The sequence below is a fragment of the Limanda limanda genome, chromosome 6 (genome assembly GCF_963576545.1).
Source record: "Limanda limanda chromosome 6, fLimLim1.1, whole genome shotgun sequence".
In the NCBI taxonomy this organism is placed as follows: domain Eukaryota; kingdom Metazoa; phylum Chordata; class Actinopteri; order Pleuronectiformes; family Pleuronectidae; genus Limanda; species Limanda limanda.
This window is the reverse complement of record NC_083641.1, coordinates 8,419,591-8,445,943: the sequence shown is the minus strand read 5'-3', so window position 1 is coordinate 8,445,943 and position 26,353 is coordinate 8,419,591. Positions and strand designations below refer to the sequence as shown.

Here is a 26,353-nt window from a genome sequence, read left to right as displayed (position 1 = left end):
GTAACCAGGGTGGTGCCCCTCTACGATAAGTTATGGCCTTATCATTTTTAATTATTTTTAATAAATAATCTTTTATTTTAATAATAATATTTCATGATTATTAATAATTAGCCAACGTCAAGTCTACTCCTATTGCACAACATATATTATGTCATATACAGTATAATAAATAATCCTGATATATCTATTGTTGTAGTTTTTTATGTAAAAGGGACAAAAGGCTGTCTGAAGCAAAGTGAAAGGAACTGGGTGTCAAATCACAATAATTTGATGCTTTCTACAGTATATCAATCTGTTAATGGCTTTATTTTTTTATTTAAATGCAAAGGCCCGCCTGTTGAGTGTAGAGGGAATGGAAGCCAGTAACTCACACACATGCAGAAAACACATGCTTCTTTGTTAGAGAGAGAAGGATAAATGGGAGGTATGGCAGTAACAGACGTAATGTACTGGTAAGTCTGTTTATCACCTGTGTAGGAGGGTACCTTCAAAATCCCAATACCTCACTTTGTCACTTTGAAAACCTGCAACTATCCTCTCCCCAAATGATAGGTTGAGGGTGAGGGATGATGTCCTGGAGGGACATGTGGGAGACGTGCTGTGGGTAAGACAGGTGGAATCTTTCTGCACCCTCTTCTATGACGCATTTTGTGGTGCTGAAATTGATGTGAGGTCCATGCACTGAAGAGCCAAACTGTGGAAAACACTGACGTCACTATATCCCGCCAGCAGGGTACGTTGACACTTTCCTCAGAGCCAAGAGATGAGCTGGTTGTCACGAATCCTCACTGCTCTGGAACTGAAAAAATCATCAGATTCCAAGTGACGTCTCACTGACCTTTCCCTTCGAGTGTCGCCAAAGTGTTTATCAAGATGTGCTCATCAGGCTGGAATGACTGGAACGACGGTGCGTGCGTGGGCGTGTGCGCGCATGTGTGTGTGTGTGTGTGATGCAACTGAGTTACCACCCCTGTAAAGATTCTCATGTGGTGAACAGACCTTGTTTAATTGGAGTTCACTCAGCGTGCAAGTTGCCAGCGTGCACTGCTATGATTTTACATTTCCTGTGCGCTTGTCAAGCAACAGACACGTCCAGGCCAAAAAAAAATGCGATAGAGAAACAAGTGATAAGAGTTAGACTTGCCTAAACTGGTCTGAATCTATTGGATTGTAGCTGGTATCATGAATATATTATGAACTTAAGAGCTTGTGGATCCTACTCTCAGAATGTGACTCCATGACGGATAATATATTTACAGACGTATGCATATATTACAGATATTGAGTCATATTCACAGACATTATAAGAAGTGTGCTTATAAATGATGTCCTCTTTTTATGTGCCGCCGAGAGCCAGTGGCTGGAGGCATAACCTTTTTGGGTTTTCCAAGTTTGGTGAAAATCTGTACATGCTTTGTTAGTTATTTTGTTTGCAGTCAGTCACACACACACGCACATGCACACAAACACACATACTATGTTTGTACAGCTATCTTAGTGAGGCCAATCATTGGCATAATGCATTCCCCGGCCCCTAACCCTAACCATCCAAACTAAATGACATTACATTACATTTCATTTAGCTGACCCAATTATCCAACGCGACTTACAAAAAGCGCATTCATCCACGAGGGTACAAACCCAGAGCAACAGGAATCAAAAAAGTACAATGTCTTCAAGAAGGCAAAACTACAAAGTCTTAAAAGTAATTGCCATTTAAGTGCTACTAAAGTTTTTGTTTAAACTTTTTTTTTATTCAAGGTATAGTCGGAAGAGATGTGTTTTTAGTTTGCGGTGGAAGATGTGTTGACTTTCTGATGTCATTGGAGAGCTCATTCTTCCATTTAGGAGCCAGGACAGCAAACAGTCAGGATTTTGTTGAGTCTTCAACAGTGCGTTGCTTGCGGGCCCCTCCCCTACGCCACTGGACGCAAGTACTAATGTTTTAAAACGGATGCGGGCCTAACCCTTAACCTAAACCTAATTCTAACCCTAAAACCAAGTCTGAACCCCAAAACAGTCCATTAAAGGGGTTATCTATATATATAAAAATATATATATTCTGTACTGTTCCAGCAAGGGAACAACTAGCAGAAGTGTGGGCTGGGATGGAATTTCTGTTTCTATACAGCCACGCCAGCTCTGCTGTTATGTTCCATCAAATACAATGACATCATTTGTCGGTTTCTAATGTGTGTGCATATTCCCGAATGAGCTCCATGGCGATGTGTGTTGCACAGTCAGCTGTTGGCTTATGACAACTCCATGACTGATGGGTAGCAGAGCCATTGGCACAGACTTCCACAGCTGCACTAGATGATACTACAATGGTTCCATGCCAGGCAGTGGACATTCCTCTATATGTGGGAGAAATGAGGTAGCATATGCTTGCATAAAACAATATACAGAAGAGCCCATGTGCATACAAACATTTTCATGCATGTTCTGTATCTACATTTCACACATATAAACATTGAATAGCAAAAGCACACATGCATATTACCCATAGGTCTACGAATACACTGTACCCAGTGGTTTATGCAGAATGTGATATCAGATCGGTCTAAATAACAAGACTGTTCTGATTCAGTCTGGAGATTGTTTGGCTTTACAGTTGTAGTCAAAAGGATTCATTGAAGCACATAGCAACCTATAAACATATATAAGAGGGTAAATATATGCCTTTGGGTAAACTGGGCTATTTAATCACTTACACTATGAGCTAGTGAGATGAGGCCCATTCCCAAAAAAAGCCCCTAATATAACCTCCTGCCAGCAGAATGAGTCATTGGAACCGTTATTGCATAACTGAGGCTTTGGAAGTCAACCACACACTGTATGATGTGGCGTGTGTGAATCAGATTAGGATTTCACATCCACCAAGTCGATTGAAAGTGTTTTCTCTTCTGATTTGCAGTGGCATGTGGTTGAGACCTTCAGAAGTTATTCACACACTGAACAACTTGCAGGGGACTAGATGTCTGAAGAAATTAGCTTTTCTGTTAATTGATCTCATGTCTGTGCTGGAAGTCATTCTACTTTGATATGTTCTCCTCATTTGGACTTGAAACTATATATCTGGCATTGCTCTGTTCTTCTGATTATTGTTGAGACATATTGAGATAATAACTTGTTATTTTTTTGTAAGAGTGCATGTTAACAGACCAAAATGTTCAACTAAATGGTAAACGGTCTGTATTTATACAGCACTTTTCTAGACTTGATGACCATTAAAAGTTCTTTACAGTACAGCTTTGCCATTCACCTGTTCACATCCTTATATATACAGTCTATGGTTAACACACACACACTCATTCAGCACATCTGTTCTGCACTTGTCTATTATACATTAATCATACACTGCTGACGCAGCCGTCAGGGGCAATTTAGAGAGGATAGGAAAGACAGGGATCGAACCGCCAACCTTCTGGTTAGTGGACAAACCACTTTTCCCCCAACTCAAAGTTTTCTGAGCTGAATTACAGAATAATATAGCTCAAATCAGAGTTACTTATAAGCACAATTGCCTGTGTCGCTGTGTCTTTTTTTCCCAACTGGGCATTGCATGTTACTCTGTTGTAAAGTCGTCACAAAAAATCATTCAGAGGCAACAATGGCAGAATAAAGTGTGCTTGTGTTTTCAAAATCACGTGGGTTTTTTTTTAGTTTGTGAGAGTCTCTGGCTGACCTGAGAGCAGCCACGTGTGGATGAGTGTTGGTGGTAGCAGTCAGGGATTGAAGCAGATTAGCAGCAGTGGACTGAAGAAAGGTCAGTGGGATGGGGTCAAGATGGCAGAACATCTCTGGATGCTCTCCTTAATGAGTCTGTCCTCCCGCAGAGAACAACAGCAGAGTTAAGTGAAAGGGCAGCAGTGAAGTGTGGAGGTGTTTCATCATTCATCGAGCACTGGCAGAGCACTGGAGCAGCCGCTTCCTGTCAAGGCCGATACTCTTTGTTGATGATCAGATTTCAGTCTCCGGCTGTGTGTCTGTTATTGTGAGTGTGTGTTAAAAAACAGCTCATGACACTTGTATGTATATTTTTGTTTATATAAATACATTGTTCTATAATAATGTCCAAAAAGCTCCTGCAGTTACGGAAAAAGAAACTCTGACACTGTAGAGTTAAGTGTGCCACAGCAACAAGAAGAATCCTGTTTCTAACAAACAACAAAATCCAATTCAACACGAGGTTAATTTATCAAACCACCCTGCAGAGACAGAAGAATCCACATCAGGCCGCTGCAGCTGTTCCACATGTCACTGTGCTGAAACCTCAGGAAGTGTCAGTTTCTTCTCACCACACCTCACTCTCTACAAGTTATTATATCAGGTCTCATGGCATGTTGCAAACACTGAGCTACTAGAGGGGACAAACGCAGAGGAAATTAAGTGTACGTGTGTGAGAATGGGTCCAGGCAGGTACTGTATGTATGTGACAATGTTTAAACTAAAGCACATGAAGTCCAACTGTTGACTCTGTTTGTGTATACTATTTAGTGTAAGCCAAAATACATTGTTTTCTTTACCTTCTGTCAGATGTGAATTATTTCCTCTCATTGTCCAAACATCTTTGACACCCAGGCCTAATACATCCAGAGCACAGTAATGTGTTTGCATTGAAGAATTCACAGTCAGAGCCATATCTAGCTGTGCCCCAGGACAAGGGTAATTAATGACTATTTTGTTTTGGCACGAAGACATGCTCCGGGAGTTATGTGCCGTTTTTTTTGTCTAACATTCCAGAGGTGTGCAGTACACTGAACGGAAGACATTTTTTGGGGGATATGACATTTTTTGAAGGATGTGTCCTGTTACAGGAAGAAAGTCAACAGATTTAAAGTTTTGTGGAATATGTTCTGTAAATATTGTGTAATCCTACTAAATAACAAAAAAAGTTAAAACAACCTCCTTGGTGTAGGTAATGAGTTTGCCTACAAGATTATAAACATGTAGTTAGTCGGTAAAACACAAATATACTTGGATTATTTCAGACAATGATGTAGAGCATCTGACATTACAACAAAATACTGTTTGTAGAGGAGCAACAGAAATGTGTTTTTTAAGTCAATAATGTGTCACTAGAAACAAATCTAACATGTCAGTTCAATGTTACTGGGTGAAGTTTAGAGCATAGACATGAGCCAGTCTCCGTTCTGCCTGTGCTGCTGCTGAGACTCACTGCGTGCAGCCTCTTTCAGCTCATTGCTTTGGTTTTTGCAGTCCACAAATTCTTCTTTTGTTTTAGTCTCATCCCTGTAATCCTCGTCTCCAGCAGCAGCAGGAAGTTATATAAGTGAAAATGTTAGTTGTACACACCTGTCCAGCAGCCAAGCAAAGTATATTGAACTTACAGTATAAACATCATGTGGACATCAAGTGGTCCTCCAGAACTCTTGCAACACATTCACCATGTAAATTATGTGATAATAGGTCTGTGTCAGTGTGTTTTTATCTAGCTTCACTGCCTCCAAAACCCCTTAAACCAAACCAAGACACAAGATACAAACCCTGAGTCCTGTCCTACTGACTGTAGACGATTTTTTAAATGATCCAATAATGAACCAACAAAGAAAATAATTTTTGGCCACATGGGAATATAGATCTACTTCACTGCTGAGTTTTTATGAGGGAGGATTTACTATCATGCATGGCACTACCAAAGGTAAGGGTAGGTTTTAGCTGCGATCATCATCATCATCATCATCATCATCATCTCTAACAGCAGTTCCATCCTCTGCATTAGTGATGTTAGTTTAATATGGGTTCAGTAATTTAATATGACCCTTTAAGAATGTTGAAATGGACAGTAATGAGGAGAAGGTTCTTCACCTCTGTTCTAACTGTTCTGTATTTACGTTGAACTGGACAGGCCCTACTTGCCTCGTTCTCCTGATGGAACGCCGCTGCTCAGTCGTCACAACACTGTTTCTCTTCGTTGTATCTGGGCACCAGGGTAAACCACCATGACTGCAGCTCTGGCAGAGAATAAGGCAACAAGTGCCGACAGATGCTGTCTGGCTGTGAAGATGGGGGTGTTGCGGGCTGTGGGAAATGTAATACGTGCAGGACTCGAGCCGTTCACATACACACATGCACTCACCTTCCCACTTACACACAGCCTCCAAGGAAAAACTAGCTGGTGCCCGGTCATACTGAAGGAAAGTACCTTTCTCTCTTTTTTTTCAGTTATTTTGTTCATCCCACTCTTTTGCTAATACATCAGAGCCACCAGCCTGTTGCAGCCGACTGTGAAATAGGTAATTTCATGTTACATTATCTCAGAGGTTCCACAGATTGCTTGAATCTATGTGTCCCTTCTCTCTGTGAGTGCTTTCAAGGTCTATCACATTTCCTCTCGACAACAGGCGGGGACACAAAACCAGAAATTATGCAGAGCCTGATGAAGTTTCCCCGTCTGACCTCCTCGATACGTTTACTATTCCTGATAAGGATAATGTAAGCTAGCTGTCACTCAGCCTTGGCCCCCAGCAACAAAGGCCTACATTTGTCTCAGACATCTGAACACCTTAGCAGGGATGGATTATGGGACACGGGCCCCTGGGCACAGACGTAACCCCCCACCATCTCTCTGTGGTCATTTTACAGATCAATTGTGTCGCTTTGGAGTTGTTTAAATTTTTTATGGTCAGTGTTATGTTTCTCCTACTTTGTATCTTGAACCTATCCAATAAGAAACATTAACTTGATTAATTAAAATTTGATAGTGACACAAGAGAAGAAGACAAAGGGTTATTGGTGTTATTAGGATTATTCTGTGGGAAGAGAGAAGGTCTGTATATTTTATGGCAATTCTTCTGAATATATTTGGTCTTAAACAAATTGACTTAAGCCATTCCAAGAGCCAAGTGTTCGAATGACTAAAAGGTTGTTGCCATGTTTTGACTCTAATTTTAACAGAATTAACATCCATTTCTGAAAGAGGCCGACCAGAGAAGAGAAGCTCTAGACATATATGTAAATATGTAAATATCAGTGCTGCCTTCACAAAATGTGTCATTATATTTTTGGAATGAACAAAAACCTACAAAGTAGAAAACAAAACAAAGTGCAACTTTAATCCATGACTACATCAATGAAGGGAACCCCTCTATCTTGGAAAAATTAATACGTTTGTTTTCCACAATTATGGCCATTTTACACTTGTTAGAACAATGCTTTACATTACATTATATTAAATTAACTATTACCACCTTGTGTGTTATTTTGGTGAGTAAAGTTGTGTTCACAAGGCCATATACAGTAATGGTCATGTAAGTGGTCAAATCGACAGGGTTACCCGAGTGCATATAGCAAACCGAATACATTATAATGCAGCACACTGGGCCCCCTGTCGTTTGCCTAAACGGCGAACCAGTCTGATGAGGCAACATGGGCCTCAACATGTTTAGTCTGCTGCCTGCTGAGCTCCTGTTAGGTCTCATCTCATCCTGTGCATACTGTGTCAGCCCTGTGTTGTATATCAAATGGCTTTAGAGTCATATTGACGATAAAAAGCTTTTCTGATACACTGGCTAACAACCTTATTGTCTCTTACTGGATACGTGTGGGGCCCAAAAAAACACAGTAGTGACTGATAGCCACTTGTGTGGGCTGCGGTGTAGGCTCTGCATTTAACGTACAGTAAAAAACCTGCTTAAAAAGCTTAAACATACTTTTAATCATCTTACATTCATGATGGTGCTGTTATAGAACCTTATATGTATAAGGACACTTTGGACTGACAGATTTTCACTGACATGTTTGCTTTGAAGTAATATCTTTCTTTACATCTGATCTCAGGACAGTTTTCATTTGGCCAACCGGCAGAGCTATGATAAAGGGAATTATTCAGTGTGAACGCAGCTATGATCCATGTTCTTAACGTGGAACAAGTGTAAAATGTCTCAATCTCTACAATTCGCTGTCGGTATAGCAGGACTGCAGGATATAAACTGCCTGATTACCCACCTTTAAATGTAATTGTACAACAAACATGAGTTCCTTTTACACCTTTAGTGTTCATTACTTTTCCTTAAATACAGTATACAAATCGGTGGTTTCTCTTGCTCTCTATCCCTGCCTGTTAAAACCAAATGCAGCTGACTGATCCTGTCACCTGACATATATTATTTGTGCTGCGTGCGATCTGCAGCTCTCACATGCAACTTACTGCTACTTCTCACACACCATAAGGAACATGCCTATGAAATAAATAGACATGACTAATGGCTAAATCTTTGTGCATAGGCCATATTGAGGCTATTTAAAGACAACTGTACGCAAGCTACTTGTGGTTTCGGCTGAAATGTCTTTGTCCTTGTAAAATTCCTCCTTTGGACTAATGAACATGTCTGTAGATTTAAACTGGGGAGGAGGAGGGAATTATACTCCGGATTTGGTTTTCTGGTTTTCTCAATGCAGTTTTAACATCTGTAGTGAATAAACACAGATTCTATTCTGAACAATTCCAATATCTCACCGGGGGATAACATTACAGAGGTGACAAAATGGAAGAACAGCATTTAGCTACACACTCACCATACCCTCAAATAGTCTGTTTATATTTGTAATAGGTCTAATGGTAAAACAATATATTACAGTGTGTGGATGGAGAACGTGAAATGAGCTCATGTTCTCTCTTTGAAATGTAGAAAAACAAAGAACCGCAGTTTTTTTTTTCTCAAGTCGACTTCATCCATCTGGTATGTTGTTGTTTTGTAACAAGAGTCACATCTTTAGAGCCCACCTTGACTCAACGTGTGACTGAAATCCTCTCGTCACTCGATACCTTATGAAACATTGTGTAAATGTTTTTTCAGTGATGCTAATTTGGAGGCTAACATGTCCCCTGGGGAGACACTAATATTCTTATGTCATCTGGGACATATTAGCCCTTTACATGCGATTGACAGAAAGAACAAGAACGCATTAGAACACAACGCAGTGTACGTTCTACATGTATGTAAGGTTATAGAGACCATTATGCATCCAACCAATTGGTCATGAAAATTCATCATAAGTCATATACTCTGGTCATATTGGACATGTGCAATATAAGAGTGCACATACAGTCATTCCTAGTTTCATTATTCAGATTATCTGCTGTTATAAAGGACTGGGATCCAGTCCACTGAATGAGCGAGACGCAAAGCAACATTTTCAGGCACATTCTCCTAAATGTGATGTTCCCACTCAACTACACTGAATTCTCAATTACAATTATGTGAAAAAAACAATTTCCTCAAAGAGCACGCTGGTTTTTTACACAACACCAAAACGTTACACCCTGGACAGATCACCAGTCGATCTCAGGGCGGACATACAGAAAAAAACGACCAGTCATCCTAACATTTACACATATGGGCTATTAACAGCTTCCGATAAATCTAAGCTGTATGACTTCGGACTGTGAGAGAAAGCTGGAGAACATTAATTCCACGCAGAAAAACGGTGGTCGTCCAATAGGTTAAAAAACACAACAATCTTGCCGTGACAGTGCTAACCACTGTGCCGCCCAGTGTCCAGACAGTCAAGCTCTTACTTTGCTGTTCTTTTAACTATGCAGATAGTTCCACTGTATAACAGATTGGGTCTTTGTGTTGTGGTGGATGTAACATTGAGAGTGTTGAGCAAGAGTCAAAAAACCTGCTCAGAACTTACATTCGACCTCAGAGTTCCGATGAGCCGTGTCTGGAGGGTCTGAATAAATCAATTCTGTGCATATAGATCTACTACGGTCACTGGTACTGGAGTTTCCATTAGCTTGTCATTAATTACTCACATACTCACATACCTTACTATACCTGGTTTACTAACTTATCATTATATTGTAACTGGAACACAAGGTATTTCTGATAATCTGGCTTCTCTGATCGTGAGACTTAAAGGTACATTGAAAATATTGACTTTAACACCATCATCTGGTCAAAAACTTAATCCGTCGTATACCCTGGTGTGCTCATCAAACGGCTTTCTTCTTAGTTAGTGGCTGATGACTACTCTTGTTGCTGCTTGTGGTCGGACGACTGTGACTCTCATCAAGGCTTCATTTCCATCTAATGCAGATGGAATGTAGTAATGCAGGGATCCAAGCTAAGAATAAGTTAACTGGTTTAACATGGTTTTATGCCATTTATAGAGGGAAACAATCCATCAAGTGGGCAGCTGTTTTTTTCTTTTGGGTCTGTTGGGTCTGTGGCTCTTTTCCAGAGACTAAGTTGTCAAACGGAAGAATTAAAAAGCTAAATAAAAAGACAAAGCAGGTTATGCAGAGGGAGGAAATACACAAGCCAAAGGATTTTTTAAAACGTGGTCAACTCTTACATTTTTTTCATCTTTAATGGTTTATAAAACATCACCCATTAGAGCACTGCTCTATCCTAACACAGTTGAATGAGGTCTACTATATTAAGGGCTTAATAAGTTGTAACTTATAACTTTATCAATGGGTGAATGGAGTTTGCTGTTCCACCATTATCCCTTTACTGATAGAGTTACTATAATGATGATGCTGTGCACATGAAATGAACATGCACAACAATGTGAAGAGCACTACGTAATGGATCACATGATGTCATACAGAGAGAGAGAGAGAGAGAGAGAGAGAGAGCACGAGAGAGGAGTCTAAATTAAGACAGCTGTCCAAATACGAGTGAACTGCGTGGTCCGTATCTCATCCACATGATGTAGCACAAGAAAGATTAACCTTTCGCACCACACTCTATTAAAAACGCATCACAAATCAGAGCCATACTACAACACATTCACATATACACTTATACTTAAGTTGGAGAGCGCACTTGAAACGCCTGAAACAAAAGAGCTCCTAATTCCTGGAATATTCACTCTGGGAATGAACCATCGTGGGAAGTATTTACATTACAATCAGCTCAACTAAATTCCATTCACACACCCTGAATCGAATAAAGAGCAAATGTTTTATTGCCAATCAGTGTGTATAGGGAACATTTTGTGGAACTGCTTTGTTATTTGTCCCAGGAAATATAACACAGCAAAGCTTTCAGCCAAAGATAAAGATCACACTCAAATACTGGTTATCAGTGTTAACACTAACAAACAAACCCTAACAACACATATGCTTGATGGGAATGGTTTGGCAGAAACTACATTTAAAATATGTATACATTCAGATTGGATTTAGTTTTAAATTGAAATGACAAATATATATTATCCTCTAAAAGATTAAAATGCCAATATTAGCCATAGCTGAACACACAAAAACCTCTTGACTGTTCCAGGTAATAAAGTGTAGCACACAGTGTTACAGTTGCTTCCCTTAACTGCAGCTCTTGTAAGAATTTATTTTCACATGGCCACGAGTCTCCAGGGATCATAGCAACAGAACAGGTTGTTACTGGATATTGTCCATGCCTTTATCCCTGCACAGCTGTAAAAACCTGCCACAGCCAGCACATCTGGCAGCATCAGCTAGCTGCCGCTGCCGCAACGTCACCCAGTCTGAGGTCACCACTGTCATCCACAAAGAGTCACCCACCGCCAAGCTGTCACTCACAGCCAGGTGCAGATGGGTGTGTTTGGCTGTGTGTTTGTGTGTGTGTGTGTGTGTGTGTGTGCCGGGTGGGTGGTTGGGTGGGTACAGGTGTATTCCTATTTTGTGCATGGTACTGTAATTTTCTTAATTGTGAACTACAGCTAATGCTCATAATGTAGGAAAATCAATCAGCATTGCAGGGTGTTTAGCTGAACCTGCATTAATCAATATTTTAAAAATAACATTGAGTCAAAAGTAATGTGTATGTGTTTAATTATAGGCTTGAAAAACCACTGCTCTGCTGAACTTTACAAAAAGCCTTTAACTTTAGCCTATACATTTTTTTTTTTGTATCAATCATCAACCGGGTCCTATAAATTACTTCCATTTATGACTAAATTTTTTCCCAATTATGTTGTGGCTGCATACATAAATTAACAACTTATCTTCATTACTTTATAGGGAACAGCTGGTTCCAGTTATGTTTCCCTCAAAACATATTAGTTTTAATAAATTAGTTGTATGTGTATGTAATCCAACACATATATCTACCTACTGGTGAGCAAAGTGGGTGCATCCAGCAGCCGAACAGAACAGATGCATTTCTCAGGAAACTGACACAAAGCAAAAAAAGAGCTAATATTGGACCAAATGATGTAACTGAAAACACGACTAATGCATGGCTCTGTGTCTAATGAATACACAACTCCACTATATCAACTTTACAAGGTAAGAGAGGTATTGGTGTTGTACAGCTTGTTGAACTGTCCCATGGGGGGGAAAAAAACTAACTGTCTCGAAGGGACAAATCAATAATTCTGAAATGTAGGACTATTTCTTTTTTTTCCTTTTTTTATTGCCTTAAACTCTAATTGCATTTAGACGGCATTCATAACAAATTATTGGGTCTCCATATCCGTCTGAATCATTAACTGGACAAATTAAGTGACATATTGAAGGATGTCATTTTCCTACGGACGACTAATAAAAAGCATTTCCTCAAAAGTATTTACAACATAACATTTACTGTTCTTACTCTTGGTTTACTCCAATCAGTCTGGCCCATTTACTTTAATGGATGAAGTGGGGACACCCTACTTTCACCCTGGATTTTGTGCTAGTGCCATGTGTGTATCACATATGTGACTCTGTGTGAGTGTGTGCAAGTGTGTGTGTCTGTCAGAGTGAGAGTGGAGCGAGTGAGGGACATGGGCCAGATCCACAACATTGGTTAGCAACCACACAGCACACTGGCCAACACAAATAGCTGAAACGCCTCACTGAGTTTAATGCTCCATCATCACCATCATCCAACCACCACACCCAAAGCACCCAAAATCCCCTTATTTTACCTCTCTCTCTCTCTCTCTCTCTCTCTCTCTCTCTCTCTCTCTCTCTCTCTCTCTCTCTCTCTCTCTCTCTCTCTCTCTCTCTCTCTCGCTCTCTCTCTCTCTCTCTCTCTGCATGTTGGTCTCGTTCTCGACCTGCATGTTCCCAGTAAGGCACACATGGCCTGAGCCCGCTTGTTATTCACCACATTTTTGCTTAACGCTGTAACAACATCATCCTCATTAATGCCGACAGGCCCCTGGCACTCCAAATATAGATGCAGTGCTTACATGACATTTAAAAGCTTTTCTATACTGAAGTCAATGACGTCATAATTGTTTCCAGTGTGTCGGGAGCTGAGTGCAGGACCTGAGCTGGAGCAGACCTTCTACGTTAGCATATCTTCTAGCTAGCACCTCCTAGCGGGTGGATGCACGCTGTCGTTGGAGGTCCACATGGACGGATACAAGAAGGTTCCTGTATTTTCCTGTGGCTTAAGAGATTTAGCTGCATTTGATATGTAAAGGGCATGGTCAGTGTGACGTAAAGTAATCCAGATCTATAGCTTCGGGCTTGTTATTACAATCTACACTGACTCATAAGAAATACTGATTTTACATAAACAGACGGGATTGCATAATGCTTATATTCACACTGTATACACAGCAAGAGGGCTCTGGAAATAGCTCGTCCCATGGGGCCAAACGCTGACAACAGAACCACCTCTCCTAGCCGTGGACATTTCATTGTCAATGTGAGAAACTTCTCAGCTATTTCCCTGACGGTATTGACCAGAATCAATGGTGACAATCAAGTCAAACAGAAGAGGAATGTTAATCTCATGAGAGAAATACTACAATGACCAATCAGATAATCGGATTAATAGGGGCCAGGAAAGTGCTGGCCCACATTAGCCCCTCAGTCTGAGCATGAACAAACGCACAACTGTTTGGAGACATTATCATCAAAATCATATGCCTCCTCTCTTCCTCCTCTGGCTTGTTGTCATGTGGCTGGAGCCCAAGCAGATCATTAAACAAAGCTGTGGTGTGGGTCAAAGCAGAGAACTGTCAAGCATCTATTCAGATCGTCATATTATAATTAACATTATTACAATTATCTCTATTAATTATTTTAATAGTAAGAAGAGGGCGATTGTAATGTGCTCTTGAGCTCTGTGACGCCTGTGCTGAATCTGGGCTGCAGCACGGTTTAAAGTGCTAACGTTTTCCAAATGTGCTGTGACACACTGAAAGATGACATCATGAATGCATAAACCATTTTGTGTTGGAGCTCGCTGCGCTGGAAAGTCCCTCTGTTACTGGTGAGCTGTGACAGCAGTGATCACAACACTGCATAACACTCGCTTCTGACCTTAGCTACCTCCAGAGAGGCTGACCAACCACACAGGCATGTTCCCACCAACCTCTGGATCTCTGTGTGTGTGTGTGTATGTGTGTGTGCGCGTGTGGGTTTGGGATTTCTATGTGTATGTGTGCAAATGCCTTCTTTGTTTGTGTATGTGTGTGTGTGTGTGTGTGTGTGTGTGTGTGTGTGTGTGTGTGTGTGTGTGTGTGTGTGTGTGTGTGTGTGTGTGTGTGCGTGTGGTTTTAAATGCATGTGGGTGTGGGATCTCTATGTGTATGCGTGCAAATGCCTTCTTGTGTGTGTGTGTGTATGTGTATGTGAGTGTGTTTATGTGTGTGTGTGCAAATGCTCAGGGGTATGTCTGTATGTGAGTGTGCAAATTCCTACGTGTGTGTGTGTATGTGTGTGGTTTTACATGCGTGTGTGTGTGTGTTTGTGGGGTTTTACATGCATGTGGGTGTGTGGATATGTGTGTGTGAAAATGCTGAGCTGTGTGTGTGTGTGTGTGTGTGTGTGTGTGTGTGTGTGTGTGTGTGTGTGTTTGTGTGTGTTTGTGTGTGTTCGTGTGTGTGTGTGTGCATGTGCATGTGCGTGTGCGTGTGTGTTTTCCCACCAAGCGGTCCCAGGGTCTGCAACAGGTGCAGCTGATTAACTAATTCCCTGCTCTCTTAGAGGAATTTTGCGAGAGGAAAAACTCTCCTCCTCTCTTCTCTCAGTGGGAACATTTGCTTTTCATCCATTTGGCTCGTGTCCAGGTAGAATAGAGAGATTTCAGCTGCTCTCTGAAAAAGATGCTCCTCATCCATCAGCATCCACAACTCCAGGCTCGAAACCAAAGTCTGTGCTGTCGGAACTCCCCGGAGCTTTTTCATAAACCTGAGCATCGCATCACATTTCACCGTTTTTTTGTATGAAGCTTTGCTAACAATACACATCCTGAAAGGTTTATGCAATAAAACAGTTCAGAAATTACAGTTTTATTTAATTATATGTCCGACATTTTATATGGACCAATGATAATCAGATAATCAGATTAGATTATATACAATAAAGAATAATAATACATACAGGAAGATGATAAATACTACTATAGTAGGAGTGTTATTCATGCTGTGGTTTTCTATAAAAAACCATAACTCATGATCCACTTACTGACTTTTTTTCCTGAGGTTTTTCTCGTATTTCACAGTCTGTGGCTAGACAGATGGTTTAGTTCTTTTCTGCAGCAAAGACGTCGGGAGTCATTTCAACGCACAGCAAAACACCACCCATGTAAATATCAAAGCATCATTAGGACTAACCAAAGCACAGGGGGACGCACTACCAAGGTAAACCAGGGCTGTTCTAGTCTGAGCGTAGTCGTAATAAAATCATGTAGTGTGTGATATGTCTGAATTCTCATCTTAAATCTTTAGTTCCAATTGCTGGAGGTTATTTTAAACATGTTTCATATTTGCAAGTGACATTGCCAGCTGATGTTTTTGCTTTCGTGTCGCACAAGGGAAATGTGCTGCACCAGTAACTAAAAGAAAGAAGAAGCATGTTGAGCAAAAGGCTTGATGTGAGAGAGAGCACCGGACAACTCAGATAGAGGATCTTTTTTTTGCCTTTTCAGTGGGAAATCGAAGCATAAAAAGCAACAAGCTTCTGGGTGTCATCTGTGTCAACAGCTGCAGAGTTTATGAGTGTTTGTGACTGTTTAAATGTTGATCACTGGCAACTAAAGATCTGTTGAAATTGGTGAAAACAATCTTGTGTGGTTTCAGTTTGTAGGTTTCAGTTGGTCCCAAGCCTAACCATAAAAGACACAAAACAAATGATGTGGGAAAGAAAACCATTTAGCCTAGCATTATTAAGTGCTTAAACATAATATGGTGCCAACTTTTTCATTAATTCCTTGAAAAAACCTTGTTACATTTGGGCCGATCCACCATTTGAAAGAGCCTGGGTATGGGAACAATCAGCTTTTTAATCCTCTGAAAAAATTGTAAGTGGATCTTGAGGGTTTTATTTCCTTCCTTTTTTTTGGCAAACTATTAACATTAACCAGAGAGGGTTGGGATAGTGGGGTGGCAATTAAAAGAATATTGACCAAGCATCCTACAGCACGGGTTGACATGGAGAGCGTGTTATTATTCTACTCATGTGTCACTCCTGGAAACCACTCTGGAGAAGTGGTTTTGGTCTGAAGCTGTTTTGACAGCCATCTGTTGAGTTTCAGATTAAAGACATTGAGGAAACCACCAAACCACAGTGTCTCTTGAGGAAGGCCAAGGATCTCAGAGGGTGAACATTAGTGGTGGTGGTGATTGGATGACAAATTACATGCTGTTTTCTGGGCTGAGAAACCTCTCTGACCTCAGTGGATCGTCTCTTTTAAAAACCTAATTATGTTTGACGAGAAGAATGAAGCCATTCTTCTTGGGCTTTGGCCAATTGATTTAAAAAATAATAAATATTGTGAAATATTAAAGTAAAGATACATAGGGGTAGTCAAATCCGTACATGCACCATTAGCTAATGTTGCTTCCTTATATTGTGAATGTCTTCCTATTCTTGAAAATAGTTTCTTTCTTCGTGCGTGTGGATGATACCAGTTGTTTGACACCACATGTTCCGTCATTTTGAATAGATTATTTTTCTAGCTGCTCTTTTCTCTAAAATACTCCAAAGGGGTTCTATTAGATTCAAGTCAGCAGAAATACTTTGGCTAGGAGATTGTTTTAACTTCTTTCTTCTTTACTAACTCTTTTGCCGTGTGTTTGGGATCATTGTCATTACTCAGTTTTGCTGGACGACCAACTCGAGGAGAGTCCTGGTGGTTCGAAACTTCTTCCGTTTCATATTTATTGAGACCACAGTGCTCCTGAAAACACTCAAAGCTTAAGAGATGATGTCCTACGCCCTGATCTGTACCTTTTCATAATCAAAGAGAGTTCCTTAAACTTTATGGCCTGGTTTTGTCCTGACATGCAGAGTGAACTGGTGGATGTTATATACACACATGTTTGTCTTTTATAAACCAAACAATTAAATACAATTAGCTATGTGGAATAATATCACATATCTCACACACTTTGCAGCCGTATAAAAACCCCACACGTCATTATTCCTAAACTCTGTCTATGTTACTGTCTTCAAACCTGGACCAACTATGTTGCCAAAGTTTTCATAGATATATACAATAAAGAATATTAACACTGTATGTAGCAATCAGGTTGGTTTCTGACACAGGCTGCTATAGGATCTGAAGGGTGTTTAATCTTCTATTTCATCACTGTAATCTTTGGAGATTTCATGTAAAAATGACAATGTTCAACACTGCAGGTTGGAACTGGCAGGATGAAAGCTTTTGGTAAAATAATTGTAGCCTGTGGAATTAAATACCACACAAGACACAATTTAATGTTGTCGTTGACAAATTTAAGACAGGTAGTTGGAGCGTAGGAAGGGCCAGAAGGCAAAGCTTTCGATATACCAGTGGATCTACGTTCCAACTCTCACACATGGTCATAAATTTGGATTTGAGTTAGAATGAGTTTCCTCTGTTGAGTGACTAGACTCCTTATAATAAACAGCCTAAAAAGCTTGAACATCTGGAGGGAGCTAGAGATGCTGCTCATTCACTTAACCAGTTGAGGGGATTTGGGCAGCTAATCAGGGAGCCTTCTGGGCAGCTTCCATTGGCAGTTTCCCAAACACAAACCCAGTGTACTCTGCAGAGATTGAAGAGTGTCTCATGGGTGCACATTGGAACTCTCTGAGGTCCCTGAAGAGGAACTGGAAAGTGTTGCTGGGGAGACAAGGGACATCTAGAGTCGACAACCATTCTGAACCTGCTGCCATGAATCCAGAAAAGTGGCAGAAAATGGATGGATGGATGCATGGATGGATGGATGGGGCTACGGATGCTGAACTCTTTTTAAAACCCCTCTCACACCTTGTTTCACTGGAAACAAAAAATTCTAAAAAATAAAATGTATACAAAATACTGTAGTGGGATATGGCTATTGACAAACATCGACCAATAAATACATGTGTACATTTACATTTCACATGTGCAATATGACATCTAGATGATGCTTACATTCCAAACATTTTCTCTGATTCCCTGGGAAAGATTTTGTGGTGATTGCACAACACCACATACGGTTGTCTACCTTCAAACAGAGTTAAAATCCCTTTAAATGTGCACCACTGGATTCTTCGATCAGTGCAGTTGAGAGCTGTTTGCCGAGTGATCCTCAGGTTTAAAAGACAGCAGCGGAGCTGTCAGAGAGAAGGGAGAACGCAGAGGACTGATCACAGAGACTGAGCTGCGAAGCTAGTCGCCAGCAGACACTGCTGGTACTTTTAGTTTAAGGGTTTGTTCATGTTTTCTGGTTAATTTAATAAAGATGCTGTAACTGGTTTGTGTCTGGCTTTTGTGGTGAGACCCCAGTGGCAACGTCGATTGCCACAATAACATTACCTTGCTATGCAACAATGGCCACAGCGGTAGATACAAATAAATGTGGGAAATTCTTTCTAGATATTAGGCTCTATGAGGTTCCTTGAAGAATAAAAAAGGGAGGACGATAGAGAGGGAAATTGATGATTCTACTGATAAAACTGGGCCTTTGCTGGTTGCCTAAACATACAAGTACTTTTTAAATTAACCTTCAGCTCAACTATGGAGATGTGAGGAGGAATGATTCAGTGGATGGTTTTCTCTGAAAAAAACTCCTGCTCATTGTTGTTCCTCCACTTTTCCCATGTTCTTCTCCCACCTTAGCAAGGCCTCTTTTTGGTCCCTCCCCCATTGCCTCTTTCTTTTTTCTTGTTCGAGAACAAGAAACAAGCTTCGGCTCGAGAACACCCCCTCCATTAATGGTAACATAAACATGTTCTTTTAATCAAATCACTGGCAGCAGAATGAAAACAATATAATATCTCCACGGTGATTAGGGTGAACTTTTGGCAAGATACAGTGTGTGTAATATGTCTGTAAACTGATCAGTTTTGTAACTTTCCCACAGAAAACTGCCCACTGAGGTTTCACTGGAACATTTAGTAAGGATGACGTGTGAGATCTGCATCTGTTTCCTGCGATCAGTATCAGCTGCTGTTTCTCGTAGGTGCCACATAAAGAACAATATCTCTCACTGACAGTCCAATTATGATTTCCGTGATATGCTTTGATGTTAAAAGTGTTATGATGACTGAGACAAAAGTTAATCTTCAGGCTGCATAGATTTACTTTACTTCACAGCGAGCCAACAGACATATGGGGACATACACTGCATTCGTGTTATATGGAGAATATTGCTGTCAAATGCATAGGAATTGTTTACATGGTAACACAACTATCTAAAATCTCTGTAATCTCTCTTAAAAGGTCTCTTTTGTATGAGTCCACGTGTCTTATAGGACTATGTCTTTTTTAATCCTGAGATTGTTGTCTTCTTTTTAGTTTGTTTAGTTTTGCATCCATTGCTTGTTAGAAACATACACAACACACCCACTCACTCGCAGTTAAACCTCCTGGAGGATCTACGTATTCTCACATGGGCTCACTCAACACAGGCGACTGTCCACAGCCTCTGTCAGACATTTGTGTTCTCACATAAAGCCCCTCTGGATAGTTTCATGAGATTATCCGGAGTTCAGTGCAGGTGTGAAAGCAGTTAAAGACTCTACAGTCGAATGTCATCAGTCATTGACCACCAAATGGTAGCAGTTAATCCATAAATCCGAGTGAACGTGTGTGCCAAATTTGAAAACATTCCTGTGAGGTGTTGCTGAGGTATCACATTCTCAAGGCAAAACATGAATTCAGGATGCCACCTATTGTATTACCTTCTGTGGTCGAGTTACGCTTGTGCAACATGTTACACGAGAGTTATAGGGGAAGAGTGTATATCAGTGTGAAACTGACACTTGGTAAAAATCCTCCCCCTCCCTGGACATAGGTGTGCAGTAAATCCTGTGCTACTCACTTCTGTCAGTCCATTTACCCCAAAAATGTATTCCTTGAGGTGAGGTGTGTACTGATGAGTCTTGTCATGAGATATGTCCCTAAGTGGCTGTGTGGTCTCTCCAGAGTTCCTACCTTTCAGCAGACCTGCCGGAGCTGTGCAGATGAGTAATGAAATGTCTTCAAGTCCAAACAGCAAGTACTCATACTTAAACTTCCGTGAGATATCACATGACTTGGATGACTGAACACCTAAAGACACCAGTGGCATTGTTCCTCAGCATGGAGTCCATTCCTTCACAGCCCCGGTCTCTTCTTGTTGCAAACAGAACTTTGTGTCGTGCCCTCGTTAGCTTAAGGCTTCTATTCTTCACCACTGAACATGATGTTGGAAGTAAGACTTCATTAGCATCTGCTCTCTGCCATGAAACAAGCCGACATTGTGAGATTGAGCCTTGTTAATGAGTTCCACTCGTTCTGTGCACTGTTTCCTTCCAGTGGCTTTAACTGCAGCAACAAGAATATAATGTTATCATTTGTAAAACCTAGAGCATGCACTTCATTCCTCAACTCATCATTCAATCACCGTCCCAACCATTCAAGTTTAACATTGTCTTTAATCTAGTTCTGTGCTTTAGGTGAGAGAGAACTGCTCTTTGCTCCTTGGGCATGTTGCAACAAGATGGCTGCAAAGATCTTTGTCTGATGCAGAAGCTGTTTTTCATCACTTAAAAATAACTACAAAAAAATATTTTTGAGCAGAGTCACATCTCTTAGTTTCCAATTTTGGAGCTCACCACATGTATGAGTCTTTCATGATAGATCATCCTTTAGTTGCATTACATTTCCGGACCCCAGTCCTATCTTCCCACTTTTTCATGTTTTCCTGTGTTTTCTCCTTCCCTCATATGTATGTGTGTGTATGTGTGTGTGTGTGTGCGTGTGTGTGCGTGTGTGTGCGTGTGTGTGGGTGTGTGTGCGTGTGTGTGTGTGTGTGGTGTGTGTGTGTGTGTGTTTTCCTGGTTAGGCCTTTGGACTGGATTCCCACCGACTCACCTGAGACTCATTTTCTCAACAACTGCTGCATCATATAAACCTTCTAACCTTCAGCCCACCAAGCACCACCATCTGCATCTATCTCCTTACAGTGTGTGCTGCTGGCTGGGCGTTATCTATACTCTCCCTCCTCCCACCACCCAGATGATCTTCATTCAACTCTCTTATCTGTTACCATATTTCAGTTCCAGCTTAAAAACACTTCATTGCCAAAATAAATAAATAGTTGTTAAGGTGAGGATGGGTCAGATAGGGTGGACTGAGAGGATGTCAGGCAACCAAACACTCTTCCACCATAGCAACCACTGAAAGCTTTGGAAGGAGCTTGGTTGAAGAAGGAAATGTCGTTTCAGGAAGTCAGGAAATGTTGCTCCATATACATTAACATTTAGCACGAATCGTCCAGAATGACTATCATGGAGAGAGGGGACGGGTGCAAACATTTTTAGGGATTTGTCTTGAGGAATGTGAGGGTGGCGTAATTGAGGTGGCCATGTTGTTTTGTTCCAGTAAGTGAACTGGTTCTGATGTCAGAGATGAATTCTGGTTTGAGTCTTTGCTGACTCTCGTTAAATCGGCTGGGAACAGTAGAAGACACCCATGCTTGTTCCCTTCATGTCCTCTTCCTGGGGTAAAGTTATGACTACTCTTAGGAGAATGCTATTGAGCCATAAATTCATTACGCTAATGTCTCAGAACGACTCTGCAGTGATTTATTGATACTTAAAGGTCACAAATGTTGCTCATGTCTTCAGACCTCTGTGTGTGTTGCTCCAATCTTGCCTTAAGTCACACAGCTGGAGACATGAGGAAAAGAATGCAATGGCTTTACCATGGCCATTTGTAAATAAACAAGACCCTAAAACTAATGGTGTGGGTCAGATAATAAGCAGTGGGGAGTAGACTGATGAATGAGATAGATTTTTTCCCTTTTCCTCTTTGACAGCTGTAGAGGAAGATCTGGGTCTTTTGAAGGACATATGGTTAGAATAAATATTAATAACAATAAAATACTCAAGAGAGACAATAACCCATTGAGGCTTTAAACCTAAACTTGCTACTTTGTGACATATGAACTGAAATTCAAGGCAGACAAGAATTTATCATTGTCCTCTGTAGATTGGTTTACTGCTCCTGACTCATTATCCTTTGTTTATTCCAAACAAATTACCTTCCAGAAACATTAATCACATCTACTTGTATTCCCTGTTCAGGCATCATTAGAACAACAGAAGCAAGATGAAGTCTTGATGGTTTGTCTCATTGTGTCCTATTGTGTTTGAAGCCACCTTTTAAAAAAGAGAGAGCTCTGGAGAAATTGTGTTACTATCCAAAAAACCCTCACATTCACATTTTCACTTTTCACACCTTACCACGCTTTCTGTGCGTACAACTTAATTGAAAAGTGTGAATGAGTCAACATCATCATCTCACTAACCATTATCAAAATCTAACATACTGTATTGATTGGCAAAAGTAACTCATATTAAAATGTAATAAAACGTTAAATGTCACCATATAGTATATCTAAGGTTGAAAATATCCAGTAAAAACTTTTAAAATTCTTGCTAGGAAGTATTATTGATCAAGTATGTAGAAACTTTATAAAGTAACTCACATCAACCTTACAAATTCACAGAGATTTAAATTAAGGCATCATAAAATATGAAGTTGAAATCACTAAGAAACACATAAGCAAGCTGGGGGAAGAAATCACATAAAAAAACTAAAATTTTGTATCGTCATCAGAACCATCTGTGCTATCAGTGTCCAGGGAGGGAGAGAGGGAGGGAGGGACACCTGGTCAGTTGAATTTTCCATTACACTGATATGTGGTGGTTTGTTTACATACAAGACGTCAAAGAGTGGTGTATAAAAGACGTGAAGGAGAAACAGCAGTTTATCTGTTTCCTCTGAAGGTGAAGACGTCTCTTCAGTTTGACTCAAAGGTGAGTACACACAGGTGAGTTCACACAGGTGAGGGGAGACAGGTGAGTTCACTCAGTGGTTGACTGTGTTTTTGTTTTATTTTCAGATAAGTCCAGTTTCAGCAGAAATCTGTTCATCATTGAAGTTTCCTGGAAGTTGGTGAAAGGAGGAGTCAAGCAGCAGCTGATGCATCAAGGAGACCAGAAGGTGAAACAATATACAAATACTAACCAGAGGGGGAGGAAACGAAGTACAAATACTTTGTTCCTGTACTTAAGTATATTTTTAACATATCTGCACTTTACTTGAGTATTTGTCTTAACTTTATAACAACAGAACTTAAGGGAGGTAAGGACCAGGTCTGTACTTCATACATGTCTTATACGTGTTTCATGCCTGTTTCATACATGCTTTATATACGTGTTTTATACATGTTTTATAAGCGTGTTTCATACATGTTGTTAGACTCCACTCAGGAACATGTGATCTTCTGTTGTGTTGTTGGTTTGTGAGCTGTGGCTGTGGCTTTGGGGACAAACTATTTGTTTTTTTATCTTGATAAGCTTCACCTGTGTTGACTGTGACCACACCCCCATGACTCAAAAGGTCAAAGTTTTGAAAACATCTGTTCTGTTCCAGATGTTTCAAGTCGTCGTCCTCCTCCTCTTGGTTCCAGCGTTGATCAGCTGCCATTACGTCCGATATCCGACTGACTGTAGCCATATCAATGAATTCGGAGATAACCACCGGAGCTACTCCCACTCAATCTACCCTGAAGGAGAGAACCTCGAAGTCCGAGTACGTTCACTTGTGTTTTTATTAGTGGACAGAAACATGTTCACCTCTCATACGTAAAATCATTAAACCAACATGTCACCGATACTGATCAACAGCACCTACTGCAGCCACATGAGGGGTAATGCTGTTTAGAATGCTTCATGTTTCACAGTTTCCTGCTGAATATTGGAGATAAACTCTGGTTTTTAATAACTTCAGAGTCTTTTGAACTGATCTCAGTTCAGCCTAACACTTCAACTGCAGCTGATTGTGACAGTTGAAGCTGTGACTCTCAGTCAGTTCTTCTCACAGGAGATGGAATCCACTCACCAGAGTTACAAAGAACAGACGCTCAAGGAGAGAAGGAGGAAACTTTCTCTTGTTCACACTCACACATCAGACTGACTTTCATCGAGCTGCTGCTTTCAGGAGGAAACGTTTAAATGAAGTAGACTCGATTCGTTCCATGATCACTGGTTTCAGATGAATCTCTGGGCTTCTATTGGTCAGTCTCACCTAACGTGTTGAAAGTGAAAAAGATGTGAGCGAAACATTTGAATTGATCAAATGTATTGATGTGTTGCAGGTGTTCTGTCAGAAGAGTCCAAACCAAACAGCCTGGACAGTGAGTATTTGTACTGACTTTCAATAAGCGTCAAATCAGTCAGACTCATATTCCACTGTTTACCTGCTCAGGTGATTCAGACCAGGATGGATGGAACCGTCAACTTCTACAGGCCCTGGATTCAGTACAAGGTCGGCTTTGGTTCGGTGGATGGAGAACACTGGCTAGGTGAGAAGTGGAACCACAGGAACAGCTGAGAACCTTACTGTTAATACACAACCCCCTTGTGTGTGTGTGTGTGTGTGTGTGTGTGTGTGTGTGTGTGTGTGTGTGTGTGTGTGTGTGTGTGTGTGTGTGTGTGTGTGTGTGTGTGTGTGTGTGTGTGTGTCACAGGTCTGGACAACCTACACTATCTGACCTCAGGACCCAAGAAGTTTGAGTTACAGGTGGACATGAAGGACTTTGAGGGAAATAATGCGTCCGCGCATTACAGGATGTTCTCCGTCGGCTCTGAGTGTAACGGATACAACTTGACTGTGTCTGGATTCACAGATAAAGGAGCAGGTAGGTGTGTGTGTGTGTGAGAGACATTTATCATTAATCTTCTTTCATTCTGGAAAATAAAAAATGTTTTTCAGTTTTTGTTCTTTTAGTCAAAAGAAAACTATTTAAATCTTTTCCATGGACACTGTCCTGAGAGACGGCATCAAATCGACAGATAGAGACAGATAGAGACTTACAGACAGAGACCAATAGAGACAGACAGAGACAGATAGAGACATGTTTCCTTCAGACAAATACCTCGTTGATGACAGATATTTTCAGTCTATAACACTGTGTCTTCTCTGCGTCTTCTCTGTGTCTCTGTAGGAGACTCCATGATGACACACAATGGCATGAAGTTCTCAACCTTCGACAAAGACCAGGACCCAGATACTCGCAACTGTGCCTCTCTATACATGGGAGCTTTCTGGTACAACCAATGTCACCATGCAAACCCTAATGGGGTCTATCGCTGGAGGCAGGAGGAGACTCCCTTTGCTGTTGGAGTTATATGGCACAGTTGGAAAAACACCTATGGCTACTCTCTGAAGTCCATCGTCATGAAGATCCATCCTGCGCAGCACTAGTTACTATCCAGGAGCAGCAGCAGACCACATGTTGATCTGTTTCAACATCTGTAGCCTTCATCAGTTAAAGTTAAATGAAATCACACGTTTGAACACTGAAGTTCAATTATAGCCTGCTGCATGTCCTCAATAAACGTTACGCAAAAAATCTAATGTGACCTGATGTCTTTGTCTCATGTGTCTTTTCATTTGTTTCATGTGTCGTCATATGTCTTATTCATGTGTCTTTATATGTCACGTGTCTTCATGTGTCTCATGTGTTTTCATGTGTCTTCATGTGTCTCATGTGTTTTCATGTGTCTTCATGTGTCTTCATGTGTCTCATATGTCTTCATGTGATTTCATGTGTCTCATGTGTCTTCATGTGTTTTCATGTGTCGTCATGTGTCTCATGTGTCTTCATGTGTTTTCATCTGTCTCATGAGTCTTCATGTGTCTTCATGTGTCTTCATGTGTCTCATGAGTCTCATGAGTCTTCATGTGTTTTCATGTGTCGTCATGTGTCTCATGTGTCTTCATGTGTTTTCATCTGTCTCATGAGTCTTCATGTGTCTTCATGTGTCTTCATGTGTCTCATGAGTCTTCATGTGTCTTCATGTGTCGTCATATGTCTCATTCATGTGTCTTCATATGTCATGTGTCTTCATTTGTCTCATGTGTTTTCATGTGTCTTCATGTGTCTTCATGTGTCTCATATGTCTTCATGTGATTTCATGTGTCTTCATGTG

At 40.7% G+C, this 26,353-nt stretch overlaps 1 protein-coding gene across 1 annotated transcript; it reads left to right on the top strand.

Annotated features, from left to right (window-relative positions):
- The first annotated feature begins 11,390 nt into the window (after nt 1–11,390).
- On the top strand, nt 11,391–25,625 carry LOC133003676 (microfibril-associated glycoprotein 4-like). The gene is made up of 7 exons (XM_061073465.1): nt 11,391–11,542; nt 12,699–12,745; nt 23,260–23,360; nt 23,793–23,951; nt 24,627–24,723; nt 24,889–25,059; nt 25,366–25,625. Exons 1-7 carry the CDS (start codon nt 11,391–11,393, stop codon nt 25,623–25,625), a joined length of 987 nt encoding a protein of 328 aa, XP_060929448.1.
- The last annotated feature ends 728 nt before the right edge of the window (nt 25,626–26,353 follow it).